Here is a 15,392-nt window from a genome sequence, read left to right on the forward strand (position 1 = left end):
ATCATGAGGCTCCAGACACAGAGTAGAGAGAGAAACTGTTCCCATTGGAGGAAGGGTCGAGAACCAGAGGACAAAGATTTTAGGTGACTCATAGAATAATACGACACAGAAGGCCATTCGGCCCATCGAGTCTGTGCCGGCTCTTTCGAAGAGCAATCCAGTTAGTCCCACTCCCCCACTCTTTCCCCATACCCCTGCAATTTTTTCTCTCCAAGTATTTATTATTCCCTTTTCAAAGCTACTAAGACAGTTTGTAGCTACTGCTTGTGGATATGGTGCCAGCTATCTGCAACAGTGCATATCCATACATGCCTGTTTGACTAATAAGCCATTGGGTTAAATAGGAAAATATGATTTTTACTCTGACAAAGTGTTATTGACCCGAAATGTTAACTCTGCTTCCTTTCCACAGACCTGCTGTGATTTCCAGCATTTTCTGTTTTTATTCCAGATTCCAGCATCCGCAGTATTTTGCTTTTGTGCTTCTTGCTTTGGGTGGTCCAAGAGTTTCTGCTGCAGCACTGCAACTTTTTAAACTCAGTGATTAGTTAAGCAATACAGCTCAGTAAAGCACCATGTTTAATCTCCAGTCTGTGCTAAGTTAGCTGATCTCAGGCGTTCTGGCAATGGGAATGCTAGAGTTAGTGGCCCTAGGGCAGGGAGGGGAATATTGTCCAGGATTCCAGCTGTGATGCCCTCCTCAGATACCAACACGCATTCACTGTCGAGGCTCACATGGATATGGTAGCATAGTGGTTATGTTACTGATCCGATGTCACGAGTTCAAATCCCACCATGGCAGCTAGCGAATTTAAATTCAGTTAATTAAATAAATCTGGAATAAAAAGTTTGTATCAGTAATGATGACCGTGTAACTACTGGATTGTTGTAAAAATCCATCTGCCGCCCTTACCCGGTCTGGCCTTTATGTGACACTCTGAAATGGCAAAGCAAGCCACCCAGTTATCAAGGAGGTAGCAACTCTCCAAGGCTTCTTCGGCAGCACCTCCCAAACCCGCGATCTCTAGCACCGAAAAGGACAAGGGTAGCAGGCACATGGGAACACCACCACCTCCAAGTTCCTCTCTAAATCGCACACCATCCAGAATTGGAAATATATTGCTGTTATTTCATTGTCGCTGGGTCAAAATACTGGAACTCCCTCCCCCTAACAGCACTGTGGGAATACCTTCACCACACGGGACTGCAGCGGTTCAAGGCGGCGGTTCACCACCACCTTTTCAAGGGCAATTCGGGGTGGCCAATAAATGCCAGTCTCGTCAGCGATACCAACATCCCGAGAATAAATAAAACATGAGAATAGTCTCTTGGACATGCTAGTAAAGGGCAGTCAAACAGTACGCCAGCAGCAGCCAGTGCCTGTCGGGTGGGAGAAAATTGGGAAGAAAAATAGTGTTGAGAACCTTCGTACAGGCATCTGACACCCCCTCAACTCTTAGACAGCCCACTTACAACAAGGCAACTGGAACTCTGCGCCAGAGATTTTTCAGGTTCTATTTTACGCTATATTACAGTACACCCATTACAGAAGTAATGAAGTTCTCAAACAAAATGCTTAGCTCCTGGAGATTGAAATCAACATATACCTCCTCTAATCCAGCTTGTTGTACATGCTGAGCGTGATGCGGTCCCCTCTGGTACTGGCAAATGGGTAAATGTTTTGCAGAATTCCTTTTCGTCTAGAAGCGTGACCCTCCACCTCCGTGTGGCTCACCACTTGGACCTCCTCCACACTCGCTCTGCCCGCAACATTTTTGGCCCATAACCAGGCTCATTGTAAACTTCAGCAACAATATTCCATCTTCTTCTTAGGCACTCTTCAGCCTTCTGGACTCAGCATCAACTTCGTCCCTTAGCCATCCCTCTTGTTTTCAGTGGTTAGAATGTGGAACTCGCTGCCACAGGGAGTAGTTAGAATAGAATGGTTACAGCACGGAAGGCGGCCATTCGGCCCATCGAGCCCGTGCTGGCTCTCTGCAAGAGCACCTCAGCTAGTCCCACTCCCCCGCCCTTTCCCCGCAGCCCTGAATTTTTTTTCTTTCATTTTGTTCAGCCATGAACTCATTGAACGGCAGTGCAGGCTCGAAGGGCCGAATGGCCTACCGCTGCACCTAATTTCTATGTTTCTATATATGTTTCTATGTTTCAGGTATTTATCCAACTCGCTTTTGAACGTAGTGATGGAGTCTGCCTCCACCACCCAATCCTAACCACTCCATGCAAAAAAGTTTTTTCTTATGATGTCGCCTTTGGTTCTTTTGCCAATCACCTTAAACCTCTATCAAATCTCCTCTCAACCTTCTTTGCTCCAAGGAGAGCAACTCCAGCTTCAGGTTGAGGCAAATAGCTTAGATGCTTCCAAAAGAAAACTAGATGAGTACATGAGAGAAAAGGAAATAGAAAGATACGCTGAAAGACTGAGATGAAGTAGATGGAATGGGAAGAGACTCCTGTGGAGTATAAATAACAAGTATAGGCTAGTCAGGCTGAATATCCTCTTTGTGCTGTATATTTGATGTAATTATATGCAATCCAGTTAGAGGTCATTGACAATCTGCTTAAAACTTCCATTTTGGAACCAGATTTGACTAATTCCTTTGTCTTTCACATTTCTGTATCTACCTCCTGAGGTAGCCTCCATGTGCTATCGGCTAGTAAATTAGTGGCTCCTTTGTGAAAATAATGAATATATCAGAACTTTTGACAACTTACTGGTAACCTCCCCATCCCTTTTCCTCGGAAGCATCTCAACTTCCCGTTTGGCCGTGACAGTTCTGATGAAGAACCTACATCCAAAACATGTGAGACAAATTTGCTGGAGTTCTTTGAGGATGTAATGAGCAGAGTGGATAAAGGAGAACCAGTTGATGTCATATATTTGGATTTCCAGAAAGCATTCAATAAAGTGCCACACAAAAGGTTACTGCACAAGATAAGAGCTCACGGGTTTGGGGGTAATATATTAGTGTGGATAGAGGATTGGCTAACGAACAAAAAAAGAGTTGGGATCAATGGGTCACTTTCAGGTTGGCAAACTGTAACTGGTGGGGTTCCACAGGGATCAGTGCTGGGGCCTTAACTATTTACAATCTATATTAATGACTTGAATGAAGGGACTGAGTGTAACATAGCCAAATTTGCTGATGATACAAAGATAGTTGGGAAAGCAAGTTGTGAGGAGGACACAAAGAATCTACAAAAGAGATATAGATAGGCTGAGTGAGTGGGTAAAAAATTGGCAGATGGACTATAATAGGCGAAAATGTGAGGTTATCCATTTTGGTAGGAGAAATAAAAAAGCAAATAATTATTTAAATAGGGAGCTATTACAAAATGTAGTTGAGGGGGATCTGGGGGTTCTTGTATGTGAAATGCAAAAAATTAGCATGCAGGTACAGCAAGTAATCAGTAAGTCAAATGGAATGCTGCCCTTTATTGCAAGGGGGATGGAGTATAAAAGTAGGGAAGTCCTGCTGCAACTGTACAGGGCATTGATAAGACCACACCTTGAGTACTGCATACAGTTTTGGTCTCCTTATTTAAGGAGGTATATACTTGCATTGGAGGCAGTTCAGAGAAGGTTCACTAGGTTGATTCCTGTGATGAGGGGGTTGTCATATGAAGAAGGATTGAGCCTATACTCCTTGGAGTTTAGAAGAATGAGAGGTGATCTTATTTAAACATATAAGATTCTAAGGGGGCTTGACAGGGTAGATGCAGAGAGGATATTTCCCCTCATGGCGGAATCTAGAACTAGGGGGCATAATTTCAGAATAAGGGGTCGCCCATTTATGACGGAGATTAGGAGGAATTTCTTCTCTCAGAGGGTTGTGAATCTTTGGAATTCTCTACCCCAGAGAGCTGTGGAGGCTGGGTCACTGAATATATTTAAGGTGGCGATAGACAGATTTTTGTATGATAAGGGAGTCAAGGGTTATGGGGAGCGAGCGGGGAAGCGGAGATGAGGCCAGGATCAGATCAGCCATGATCTTATTAAATGGCGGAGCAGGTGCAAGGGGCCGTATGGCCTACTCCTGCTCCTATTTCTTATGTTCTTACGTTCTTATGAACTCATCTTTTCCCCTTTCAGAAAATGCTGGAATTACACAGGTCCTCAGGAAAAGATAGGTAAACTTCTCGGGTCCAGAGCCCTTGTCAGTTCCGAGGTAGAGTCTATACCCGAACCATCAACTTGTCTTTTTTCATATGCTCTTTTTTTAAACTGATCCAGAGAGGACACTGGGTTCAACAGAAAAACAAGTTTGCACATGCCCCTTTATTTTAAGAAGGCACAACTAATAAGAGAATTGAAACATTTCAACAGAACCGAAAGGAAACTTAGAAGAATAAAACACAATGTTATTGTGTATCTATTAGTCTATTCCCTGGTGACTGACCTGCTGTCCATTTGCAGCATTTTGCATCAGTTTTTGGATTTACACAGTATTTATAGCACAGAAACAGGCCATTCAGCCCCACTGGTCCGTGCTGGTGTTTATGCTCCACACAAGCCTCCTCCCACCCTTCATCTCATCCTATCAGCATAACCTTCCATTCCTTTCTCCCTCATATGCTTATCTAGCTTCCCCTTAAATGCATCGATACTATTCGCCTCAACCGCTCCCTGTGGTAGCAAGATCCACAATCTCACCACTCTCTGGGTGAGACCTCGGTGGCATGGTACATCAGGCATTGAAAGTTGGCATACAGGTGCAGCAGGCAGTTAAGAAAGCAAATGGCATGTTGGCCTTCATAGCAAGAGGATTTGAGTATAGGAGCAGGGAGGTCTTGCTGCAGTTGTACAGAGCCTTGGTGAGACCACACCTTGAGTATTGTGTGCAGTTTTGGTCTCCTAATCTGAGGAAGGACATTCTTGCTATTGAGCGAGTTAGCGAAGGTTCACCAGACTGATTCCCGGGATAGCAGGACTGATATAAGAAAGACTGGATCATCTAGGCTTATATTCACTGGAATTTAGAAGAATGTGAGGGGATCTCATAGACGCATATAAATTTCTGACGGGATTGGACAGGTTAGATGCAGGAAGAATGTTCCCGATGTTGGGGAAGTCCAGAACCAAGGGTCACAATCTAAGGATAAGGGACCGAGATGAGGAGAAACTTTTTCACCCAGAGAATTGTGAACCTATGCAATTCTCTACCACAGAAAGTTGTTGAGTCCAGTTCGTTGGATATATTCAAAAGGGGGTTAGATGTGGCCCTTACGCCTAAAGGGATCAGCAGGTATGGAGAGAAGGCAGGAGTGGGGTACTGAAGTTGCATTGTCAGCCATGATCATATTGAATGGTGTTGCAGGCTCGAAGTGTCGAATGGCCTGCTGCTGCACCTATTTTCTATGTTTCTATGTAAAGAAGTTTCCCCTGAATTCTATATTGGATTTATTAGTGAATCTCTTATAATTATGGCCAAACGTTCCCCCTCAGTCGCGCGACTGTCTGCCGACCCCGCACAGCCTGGAACTGGCTTTTCCAATGTACAATGTCATGTATGTGCAAAACTTTGAATGCCCGGGCACCACAAATTTAAAAATTGGGGGAGGGGGGGGAAAAGAAAGAGACACGTTGTTTTGGTCTCCCTTACATCTTCTTTACCACTACCCTTTCATAATCTTAAAAGACCTCGATTAGGTCACCCGTGGTCTTCGCTTTTCAAGATGAAAGAGACCCCCAGCCTGTTCAGCCTTTTCTGATAGGTATGACCTCTCAGTTCTGATGTCACCTAAAAAACACTGTCATTGCTGTTTTTGAAAAATGCACACACAGCTGTATTGCTCCAAACAAAATGTGATTCAAAATAATTCACAAACCCCTCTGAATGCTTTGGGGAAAGGTGACCAGGCCTCTTCAGCCATATTCATCTCCAGTGCTGTCAAACACTCAGCAACCATTGAAAATATCACCAACCTTTGCTTTTTTGTGAAGGATTTAACAGCCAATGGATGAAATGAAATGCTTTATTTCATTATAAATATAAAAACCCTTCACTGTGCATCTCAGCTCAGGCCTCGCGCTGCAGTCAATTCGTTCAAAATATAAAGATTCTCCACTTACCATTCTAACGCTCCTTCACGGCTTGTGTGCGATTTTCTTTTATAAAAGCTACACTCTGTGGTTTATTTCTATGTGTTTTTTTCAATATATTATGAGGTTTTATTTCTGAGGCGACGCTTTTGCCCCCCCCTCGGCTGCCGCTGACTCTGACTCTGACTCAAACCCGCAGCTGCTCACTGCGGCTGCGCAGCTCCAGCATTTCCCAGCCCAATGGGCTCTGGGAAATGTAGTCTCCTCTGCACCCCTCTCCTCTTCCCTCCTTCCCTTTCCTCCCCGCTCCACCCATCCTCACCCCACTCCTCCTCTATCCTCACCCCACTCCTCCTCTCCCCCTTTCACCTCCTCTCCCCTCCCCTCTACCCCTCTTCCCCTTTCCCCCCCACCCCTCTACCCCTACCCCTTTCCCCCCCACCCCTCTACCCCCTTCCCCCCCCACCCCTCTACCCCCTTCCCCCCCCCACCCCTCTATCCCTTCTCACTCCTCCTCCCCCCTGCATTACAACAGTGACTACAGTTCAAAAGGAACCAACAACCCTGAGATTAAGAGTCTCATGCTCTCCTGACTGAGTTAGCTGGGCCTGATATGGGGATAGTGCAGGAACGTAAGAATATAAGAAATAGGAGTAGGCTATTTTGGCCCTCGAGCCTGCTCCACCATTCAATAAGGCTGATCTGATGATGGTCTCAGCTCCACTTCCCTGCCCGCTCCCCATAACCCTTTATTCCCTTAAAATCTGTCTATCTCCACCTTAAATATATTCAATGACCCAGCCTCCACAGCTCTCGGGCACAGAATTCCATAGATTTACAACCCTCAGAGAAGAAATTCCTCCTCATCTCAGTTTTAAGTGGGCGGACCCTAATTCTGAGACTATGTCCCCTAGTTTAAGTTTCCCCGATGAGTGGAAATATCCTCTCTGCATCCACCTTGTCGAGCTCCCTCATTATCTTATACACTTCAATAAGATCACCTCATTCTTCTTAACTCCAATGTGTATAGGCCCAACCTACTCAACCTATCTTCATAAGTCAACCCCCTCATCTCCAGAATCAACCTAGTGAACCTTCTCTGAACAGCCTCCAATGCAAGTATATCCTTCCTTAAATACGGAGACCAAAACTGTATGCAGTACTCCAGGTGCGGCCTCACCAATACCCTGTACAGTTGTAGCAGGACTTCTCTGCTTTTTATACTCTATCCCCCTTACAATAAAGGCCAAGCAAGGCTTTTGCCTTCTTGATTACTTGCTGTACCTGCACACTCACTTTTTGTGTTTTATGCACTAGGACCCCCAGGTCCTTCTGTACTGCAGCACTTTGCAATTTTTCTCCATTTAAATTATTATTTGCTTTTCTATTTTTCTGCTAAAGTGGATAACCTCACACTTTCCCACATTATACTCTATCTGCCAAATTTTTGCTTGTCAATATCCCTTTGCAGATTTTTTGTGTCCTCCTCACAATTTGCTTTCCCACCTATCTTTGTATCATCAGCAAATTTGGCTACATAACATTCGGTCCCGTCTTCCAAGTCATTAATAGATTGGAAAGTGTAGTTGATGTAGAAGCAGGAAAGTGTACATCAGCCATGATCTTGAGGTACCATATGGCCTACTCCTGTTCCTATTTCTGATGTTCTTATGTACTTCATTGGCTGTGAAGCACTTTTGGAAATCCGGTGGTCGTGAAAGGTGCTATAGAGATGCAACTTTTTCAAGTCTTTCTTTTAGTACTGCGGGATCCTTTACGTCCACCTGAGAGAGCAGATGGGGCTTCAGTCTAATGTTTCATCTGAAAGACGGCACCTCCGGCAGTGCGGCTCTCCCTCAGCACTGCACTGGGAGTGCCAGCCTGGATCGTTGTGCTCAAGTCTCTGGAGTGGGACTTGAACCCACGACCTTCTGACTCACTGAGCCAGTGGCTGAGCACAATCATATGTATTATAATCGACTTCCTTTGGGCACTCAAGGAGACAAGTCTCAAGAGATTTCCACTGGAAGGGAAAAAAACAAGAGATGCACTCATGTAGATAATTAGGAGTCTTAAATTCTTTCTCTAAACACAAGCCATGTTAAAACAGCCCATCACTTATCTGAATGTTTAGATTTTATATACAAAGTGAGAAAAATGGCATTAAAGGTGTCTGATCTGAACAACATGAAACTCTTTTGGAGTTCACCTGCAAAACATAAAACATTAAACGGTGACACTCCAGACATTTACAAGGCCCTTTTTTTCCCCCCCTTTTTTTTGTTTTTTTTTGTGCTGAACAACATGAATGAACTAAATCAGACAGAAGCAACTGCTTAAAATCAACACACATACCAGAGAACTACAATTCCCAGCGTGCCCTGCCACCTACATCACGCCCCCAGTTTCCGGTCCGCGCAGGCCACATCCTGTCACTCCCACACCTCGCAGAGGAGCTGGGGGGGCGGGGGTCCCGCAACCGAAAGTGCTGAATGAAATGCCGGCGTTGATTGACAGCTCGGGCCGACCAATCAGCTCGGCGATCGCCAACCCCGCCCGGCCAATGACAGCGTCGCGAGCGCCGCGGCGAAGGCGGGAGCGAGAGAGCAAATCAGCAAGTTCGGTTGGCGGATCCAAAAAAAAATCTTCCCCTTCATTGTAGAACATTTATATATATATATGTGTGTGTGTGAGGGGAAAAAAATGCTTTAGTCGAGGCGGGAGCGGCTGTCGGTCGACATTTCTGACTGAAAATCGGGGTCGGCCTAGCGAATGGTGCGGTTTTTATTCTCCTTTCAGCTTTTGAAATAGGAATTTTAATTATTTTTTTTTGTGAGCGAGCGGCCTCCATGGCGGCCTGAGAAGCATCATGGGCGAGGCCTGCTCCTGGGGGGGAAGCAGCAGAGCAAAAAGTTGGTGAAGGGGAGGGGAAGGAGTCCTGGAGAGAGAGAGGGAGAGAGAGGAGATATCCGCCATTTCTGCGCCGTGTTAGACTTCCAAGAGGCAGAGCGAGGGAGAGAAAAAGCAAATCACTTTTAATCCACACCACATTCCCTCCCCTCCAGCCCCTTTTCCATCTGTCCTGTGATTCCAGGAGAAAACAAGATGTCTGCTGACCATTAATTTCAAATTCCCCTTGGAAAAAAAAATTCTATATTTGTGTCTCATCCTGCAAAAGGTAGGTAGATTTTTTTTTTCTTTCCTTCGATTTCTAGATAATTTCTCATTTAATTTCTCATTTGAGCCTTAATTTGTATTCCAGGCTTGCGCGCTCTATCTATCTCTTTTTTTTTTGTTGGCATATAAATATATATATTTTTGTCTCTACCCACAAGATTGATTTTCTTGGAAATATTTCATTTTTCCCTTTTTTTTTGTTTGCGTGTATTCACGAATGACTTTTAAGAGGGATAGCATTTTTGTGGACTTCTCGTGTATTTTTGTGGTCGAGTGAGCCATGTGTCAAAACATGTAGAAGAAATTATTTCTTTTATTAGTCAAACAAAATAATCAATGCAAGGCATATTGCTCTTCCAAGAACTGATTTGAACGTTTGGCGGAATTCTGTATGGAAAGTTTAGAAGGTCTATCTGTTTCGGACGCTTATTTTTTTTACTCTTTTTTTTGTTGCAGTTTTTGATTGTTTAAAAAAAATGTATGTAAGCTTTGTTTATGGAATTTTTAATACAATCCTTCTATAATCGTTTTGCAGTCATTTGTCATAACATAACGAAAGGTTTGAGAACACATTTTACAGAATACCAGGTTTGCTACTTCAGGTCAATCCAACATTAAGGATATTTTTGGGAAAAAACAATTTCTATAGAATTAGGAGTGAAAAATGTGATTGGTTTTGAATAATGTGTTACTGGTTATTTTGCATGTGAAATTTTTAGGCAATTTATTGTGTTCGCAAAAAATCTAGAGGTATTACACTGCAAAATGGAAAAATATTGTATTGGAAAAAAAATGGGTGGGTTTTTTTATTTTGCTTTTTACTCTACCATCTAAGGAGTGTGTGTGTATATTCTGGCATTAAACATAGTACAGTCACGGATGTAATGGTATCTGCTTTTACTGTGAAAGTCTACAAACTCTATCTGAACCCTCCTCCTCCCCCTTTAGAGTATATGTGGAATATGTCTTGACATGTTTGGTATCCATTGCATTAAGCACATGTTTGTAGTGGGGTTCCAAAGGTACGATTTCTGGTTTATTATGGCAAAGTGAAGTCATGTGGGGGAGGTCGGTGAAGGTTGGGGTGAGGGGAACTGTTTGTGTTCAGCACAGTACTGTGGAGGAAGGGGATATTCTCAAGTGTGTTGCAAAGCATTAATAGGTCAAGGGGTTGAGATGATATCATTGAGTTTTGCTCCATTTTATGCAGGTGTTTTGAACCTGCCTACCTATCTCATATTTTAGAACCGTATTGCCAGTAGGATTCAACAAAGTGTAATTTTGTGTGAAATCCCCTCCCACCCCAACCTCTGTCGTAATGTTTCTTTAGTGTTGATTCAATTTATGCCTTCTAGTTACCAACTCTCCAATCGGTGGAAATAATTTCTCTCAATTTACTGTTATCAAAACCCCTCATGATTTTGAACGCCTCCATCAGATCTCCTTTTGGCACAAGAAAATGGCAAAATCTATATAATATGCCAGTATTAAAACTGCACACTAAAGTAATATAACTCGAGTAGGCCCAGGTTTGATTTGTGGTCTGTGGTGAGTTAGCTAACTTTGGCCACAACAGCAGGTGGCTATTGAGGGGAAAGAAAGACTTGCGTTTATACAGAGCCTTTCACGATCACCAGACGTCTCAAAGCGCTTTACAGCCAATGAAGTACTTTTTGAAATGTAGTCACAACTGTAATGTAGGAAACGGGGCAGCCAAATTTGTGCACAAGCAAGCTCCCACAAAAAGCGATGTAGTGTCCAGATAATCTGTTTTTGTTATGTTGATTGAGGAATAAATATTGGGCAGGGATAAACTCCCCTGCTCTTCTTTGAAATAGTGCCATGGGATCTGTTACGTACGCTTGAGAGAGCAGATGGGGCCTTGGTTTAACGTCTCAACTGAAAGATGGCACCTCTGACAGCGCAGCACTCCCTCAGCACTGTCCTGGAGTGTCAGCCTAGATTTTTGTGCTCAAGTCCTTGGAGTGGGACTCAAACCCACAACCTTCTGACTCCGAGGTGAGAGTGCTGCCAACTGAGCCACGGCTGACACTGGGAGGGGAGGGTGGGAATGGAGGCGGGCGGTGGTGGCTGAGAGACGGTGAAATTCAGGCAGAGTTTCCATTCCTGATTGCCAACCAATGGAAAGTGGGTGTGTGTAGACATAGGGTGAGGAGAGGGACAGGTCTCGGCTGTGATGCCCAATGTGAATGAATAGGATACTGAAGTTCACCCTCGTGGCTCACTCATCAAGAATGACTTGGTTGCTAGCTGTGGAATCATACCCTGCATGAATCGGCACCTTCAATATAAGGAGAGGAGAAAATGTATTTCTTTTTAAGATATTTTTGTGTCTCTGTACCACTGTTGTAGTAATAAACTTCCACTCTTCCTTTCTTCCCCATCCCACCTCAAAAAATTAGACTAATGAATGTTTATGCAGCAGGAATTTCAGACAGGAACTCATGAGGCTCTGTTCCATTCTGAAATTATGGATCATTTGTAATCTTCAAATTTCAGTGTTAGCATTTGCTCGTGCTGATTTATGTCAAGATTTATTCTTGTTCTTTGTCCTTTTTTTAAGCTCAATTCTTGGAGCACATTCGGCCCCAAATAACTACACTGCTGCAGTGTTTGTCCTCATGGCTACACATTTTGTTAAAAGGATTTTGTGATGAATTAATGTATGAAGTCATGGCCACTACAGATGCTAAAAAATATCATCAGTAAATCAGATAATTTTAATCAGTGGGTGAATTTAAATAAGGAATTGATGCTAGTAGGCACGACCAGCCCGCTGTGCATTGTAGTAAGTGTCATTTTCTCCAGAGTGAATTCTTGATCTTTGAATCCGGAGGGATTGCTAACTGAAAGATAGGATGTTGCCCATGGGTTTGGAGGGGGGGGGGGGGGGTGGTGGTGGAGTGCAGGAATTGGAGGGCCTGTCACACTGTGATGTTCTCGTGCACTTCCATCTGCTTAGAATAGATCCCTGGGGGGAGGCAGGATGCTTGCCTGCCTTCAAGGTTTGTGAATGACTGCGTCTGAACTTTGGCATAATGTTGACCCTGAGCTCTGCTTCTCTCCCTGCATCTGATCAGTTATCAAAACTGCTTTCTTCTACTTTCAAATGTTGTCTGCCTCTGTCTCTGCACTCTCCCTCCTCCTCTGCCCCCCACCGCCACCACGCACCTCCTGCTGCCAAATCCCCACATCTATACCTCTCTCATTCTAGCCTCGTCTATCCCTATATCCAATATCCTCGAATCCACATCTTGAGCCTTGTCTTCTTCAGTGCTCTCCACAAACGGTTATTGATTTAGAGTACCGCAGTCCGGGACCTCATTGGCAATGCGGCACCTCCACTGGAGAGCGCATGTAATCAAGTGCAACAGGATCACAGAGGCCATTTCCATTACTGTATCACATGAAATTAGAATTTATGATGGCAAATGTTGTTAGGGAACGCATGCAGAGGTAAGATTGCTACATATGTTCTAGGATAAACCTTCAACTGCTGAGTTGACAAATGGGCTAGCAGTTTCAATTTTAATCTGGAGTTTTATACTTGAGAGACTGAAATATCGGCACTATACAGGTGTGTCATTGGATTGTGTGTGAACTCTTAGTGAGCGCTATATTTTAGACTGCTTGTTACATTTGCCGTGCCACTATATAGACGATACTGAAGGAGATCCAACCATCTGATATTCTGTCTAGGTGCAACTATTTTTTGTTAGTAATGTAACTTTAGATGCTTTTTTGGTTAATGTGAGTATGGTGCAGCACTGAAATATAGAACAGATAGGTCCTCCGTTCAATCTCTGGGTTGGGCTGTGTTGATGGATCTCAACCGTGACTGTTGGGGTGCTACAATTCTCATTTGTATCGATACAGCAAAAACAAAATGCTTCATAAGTCATAGGCCATTCAGCCCCTTGAGCCCACTCTGCCATTCAATAAGATCATGGCTGATCTTCTACCTTCACTCCACTATCCCCATATCACTTGATTCCCTTAATATTCAAACAATCTCGGTCTTTAATATATTCAGCGATTGAGCATCCACAGCCCTCTGGGGTAGAGAATTCCAAAGATTCACCACCCCCTGAGTGAAGAAATGGCTCCTCATCTAAGTTCTAAATGGCTGACACTTATTCTGAGACTGACCCCTGGTTCTAGACTCCCGCCAGTGGAAAAATCCTCCCTACATCTACCCTGTCAAGCCCTGTAAGAAATGTGTGTTTCAATTAGATCAGCGCTCATTCTTCTAAACTCCAGAGAATATAGGCCCAGTCTGCTCAATCTCTCCTCATAGGACAATCCCCCCATCCCAGGAATTGGTCTGGTGAGCCTTCGTTGCACTCCCTCAGTGGCAAGTATATCCTTCCTTGGGTAAGGAGATCAAAACTGTACACTACTTCAGGTGTGGTCTCACCAGGGCCCTTTATAATTGCAGTAAGACATCTTTACTCTTGTAATAAAGGCCAACATTACATTTGCTTAATTGCTTGCTGTACTTGCATGTTAACTTTGAGTGATTTGTGTACAAGGACATGTGGGGTTCTCTCCCGATATCAATACTGTAAAGTATTTGAGGTGAGGACTGGATCATTGGGCTGCGATGGGATTGGGCTTGGCTGTAACAGCACAGTGATTGAATGAAACTTGCTGACACTCAGTGCTGAGGCATTTACCTGGACAATGGTTGAGTGAGATACTGGCGGATATGTGTGAAACACTACCTGAGCAAATTGCCTTCGTGAGGAGAGGCGCGAAGGCCATTACTGGTATTCAACCAGTTGTGAGGGAAGTTGGGGAAAATCTTTTCCTATTCCAGGTCTATAAAGGAGAAAAGCAGCAGATACAGTTATTCAGAACATATGAGCATGATTCCCCACCCACAATCATAGAAATATAGAAAATAGGTGCAGGAGTAGGCCATTCGGCCCTTGCCTGCACCGCCATTCAATGAGTTCATGGCTGAACATGCAACTTCAGTACCCCATTCCTGCTTTCTCGCCATACCCCTTGATCCCCCTAGTAGTAACGACTACATCTAACACTTTTTTTTTGAATATATTTAGTAAATTGGCCTCAACAACTTTCTGTGGTAGAGAATTCCACAGGTTCACCACTCTCTGGGTGAAGAAGTTTCTCCTCATCTCGGTCCTAAATGGCTTACCCCTTATCCTCAGACTGTGACTCCTGGTTCTGGACTTCCCCAACATTGGGAACATTCTTCCTGCATCTAACCTGTCTAATCCTGTCAGAATTTTAAACATTTCTATGAGATCCCCTCTCATTCTTCTGAACTCCAGTGAATACAAGCCCAGTTGATCCAGTCTTTCTTGATATGTCAGTCCCGCCATCCCGGGAATCAGTCTGGTGAACCTTTGCTGCACTCCCTCAATAGCAAGAATGTCCTTCCTCAAGTTAGGAGACCGAAACTGTACACAATACTCAAGGTGTGGCCTCACCAGGGCCCTGTACAACTGGAGTAACACCTCCCTGCCCTTGTACTCAAATTCCCTCGCTATGAAGACCAACATGCCATTTGCTTTCTTAACCGCCTGCTGTACCTGCATGTCAACCTTCAGTGACTGATGTACCATGACACCCAGGTCTCATTGCACCTCCCCTTTTCCTAATCTGTCACCATTCAGATAATAGTCAGTCTCTCTGTTTTTAACCACCAAAGTGGATAACCTCACATTTATCCACATTATACTTCATCTGCCATGCATTTGCCCACTCACCTAACCTATCCAAGTCACTCTGCAGCCTCATAACATCCTCCTCGCAGCTCACACTGCCACCCAACTTCGTGTCATCCGCAAATTTGGAGATACTACATTTAATCCCCTTGTCTAAATCATTAATGTACAGTGTAAACAGCCGGGGCCCCAGCACAGAACCTTGCGGTACCCCACTAGTCACTGCCTGCCATTCTGAAAAGTCCCCATTTACTCCTACTCTTTGCATCCTGTCTGACAACCAGTTCTCAATCCACGTCAGCACCTTACCCCCAATCCCATGTGTTTTAACTTTGCACATTAATCTCTTGTGTGGGACCTTGTCGAAAGCCTTCTGAAAGTCCACCTACACCACATCAACTGGTTCTCCCTTGTCCACTCTACTGGAAACATCCTCA

The 15,392-nt window shown here is 44.1% G+C and overlaps 2 protein-coding genes across 3 annotated transcripts in view; one reads left to right on the plus strand and one right to left on the minus strand.

Moving 5' to 3' along the window:
- ap2s1 (adaptor related protein complex 2 subunit sigma 1) overlaps positions 1 to 6,263 on the minus strand; it is a 32,006-nt gene extending 25,743 nt beyond the window's left edge. The window contains exon 1 of the mRNA XM_070867773.1: positions 6,092 to 6,263. Coding sequence (XP_070723874.1) covers positions 6,092 to 6,094 — 3 coding nt within the window. The 5' untranslated portion in view covers positions 6,095 to 6,263. The remainder of the gene's footprint in view (positions 1 to 6,091) is intronic.
- Positions 6,264 to 8,667: 2,404 nt separating this feature from the next.
- Positions 8,668 to 15,392, plus strand: part of arhgap35a (Rho GTPase activating protein 35a) — a 170,488-nt gene continuing 163,763 nt past the window's right edge. For both annotated transcript variants that reach the window (XM_070867775.1, XM_070867776.1), the window contains exon 1: positions 8,668 to 9,239. The gene's annotated coding sequence lies outside the window, so the exon portion shown is untranslated. The remainder of the gene's footprint in view (positions 9,240 to 15,392) is intronic.

The sequence above is a fragment of the Pristiophorus japonicus genome, chromosome 26 (genome assembly GCF_044704955.1).
Source record: "Pristiophorus japonicus isolate sPriJap1 chromosome 26, sPriJap1.hap1, whole genome shotgun sequence".
NCBI lineage: Eukaryota > Metazoa > Chordata > Chondrichthyes > Pristiophoridae > Pristiophorus > Pristiophorus japonicus.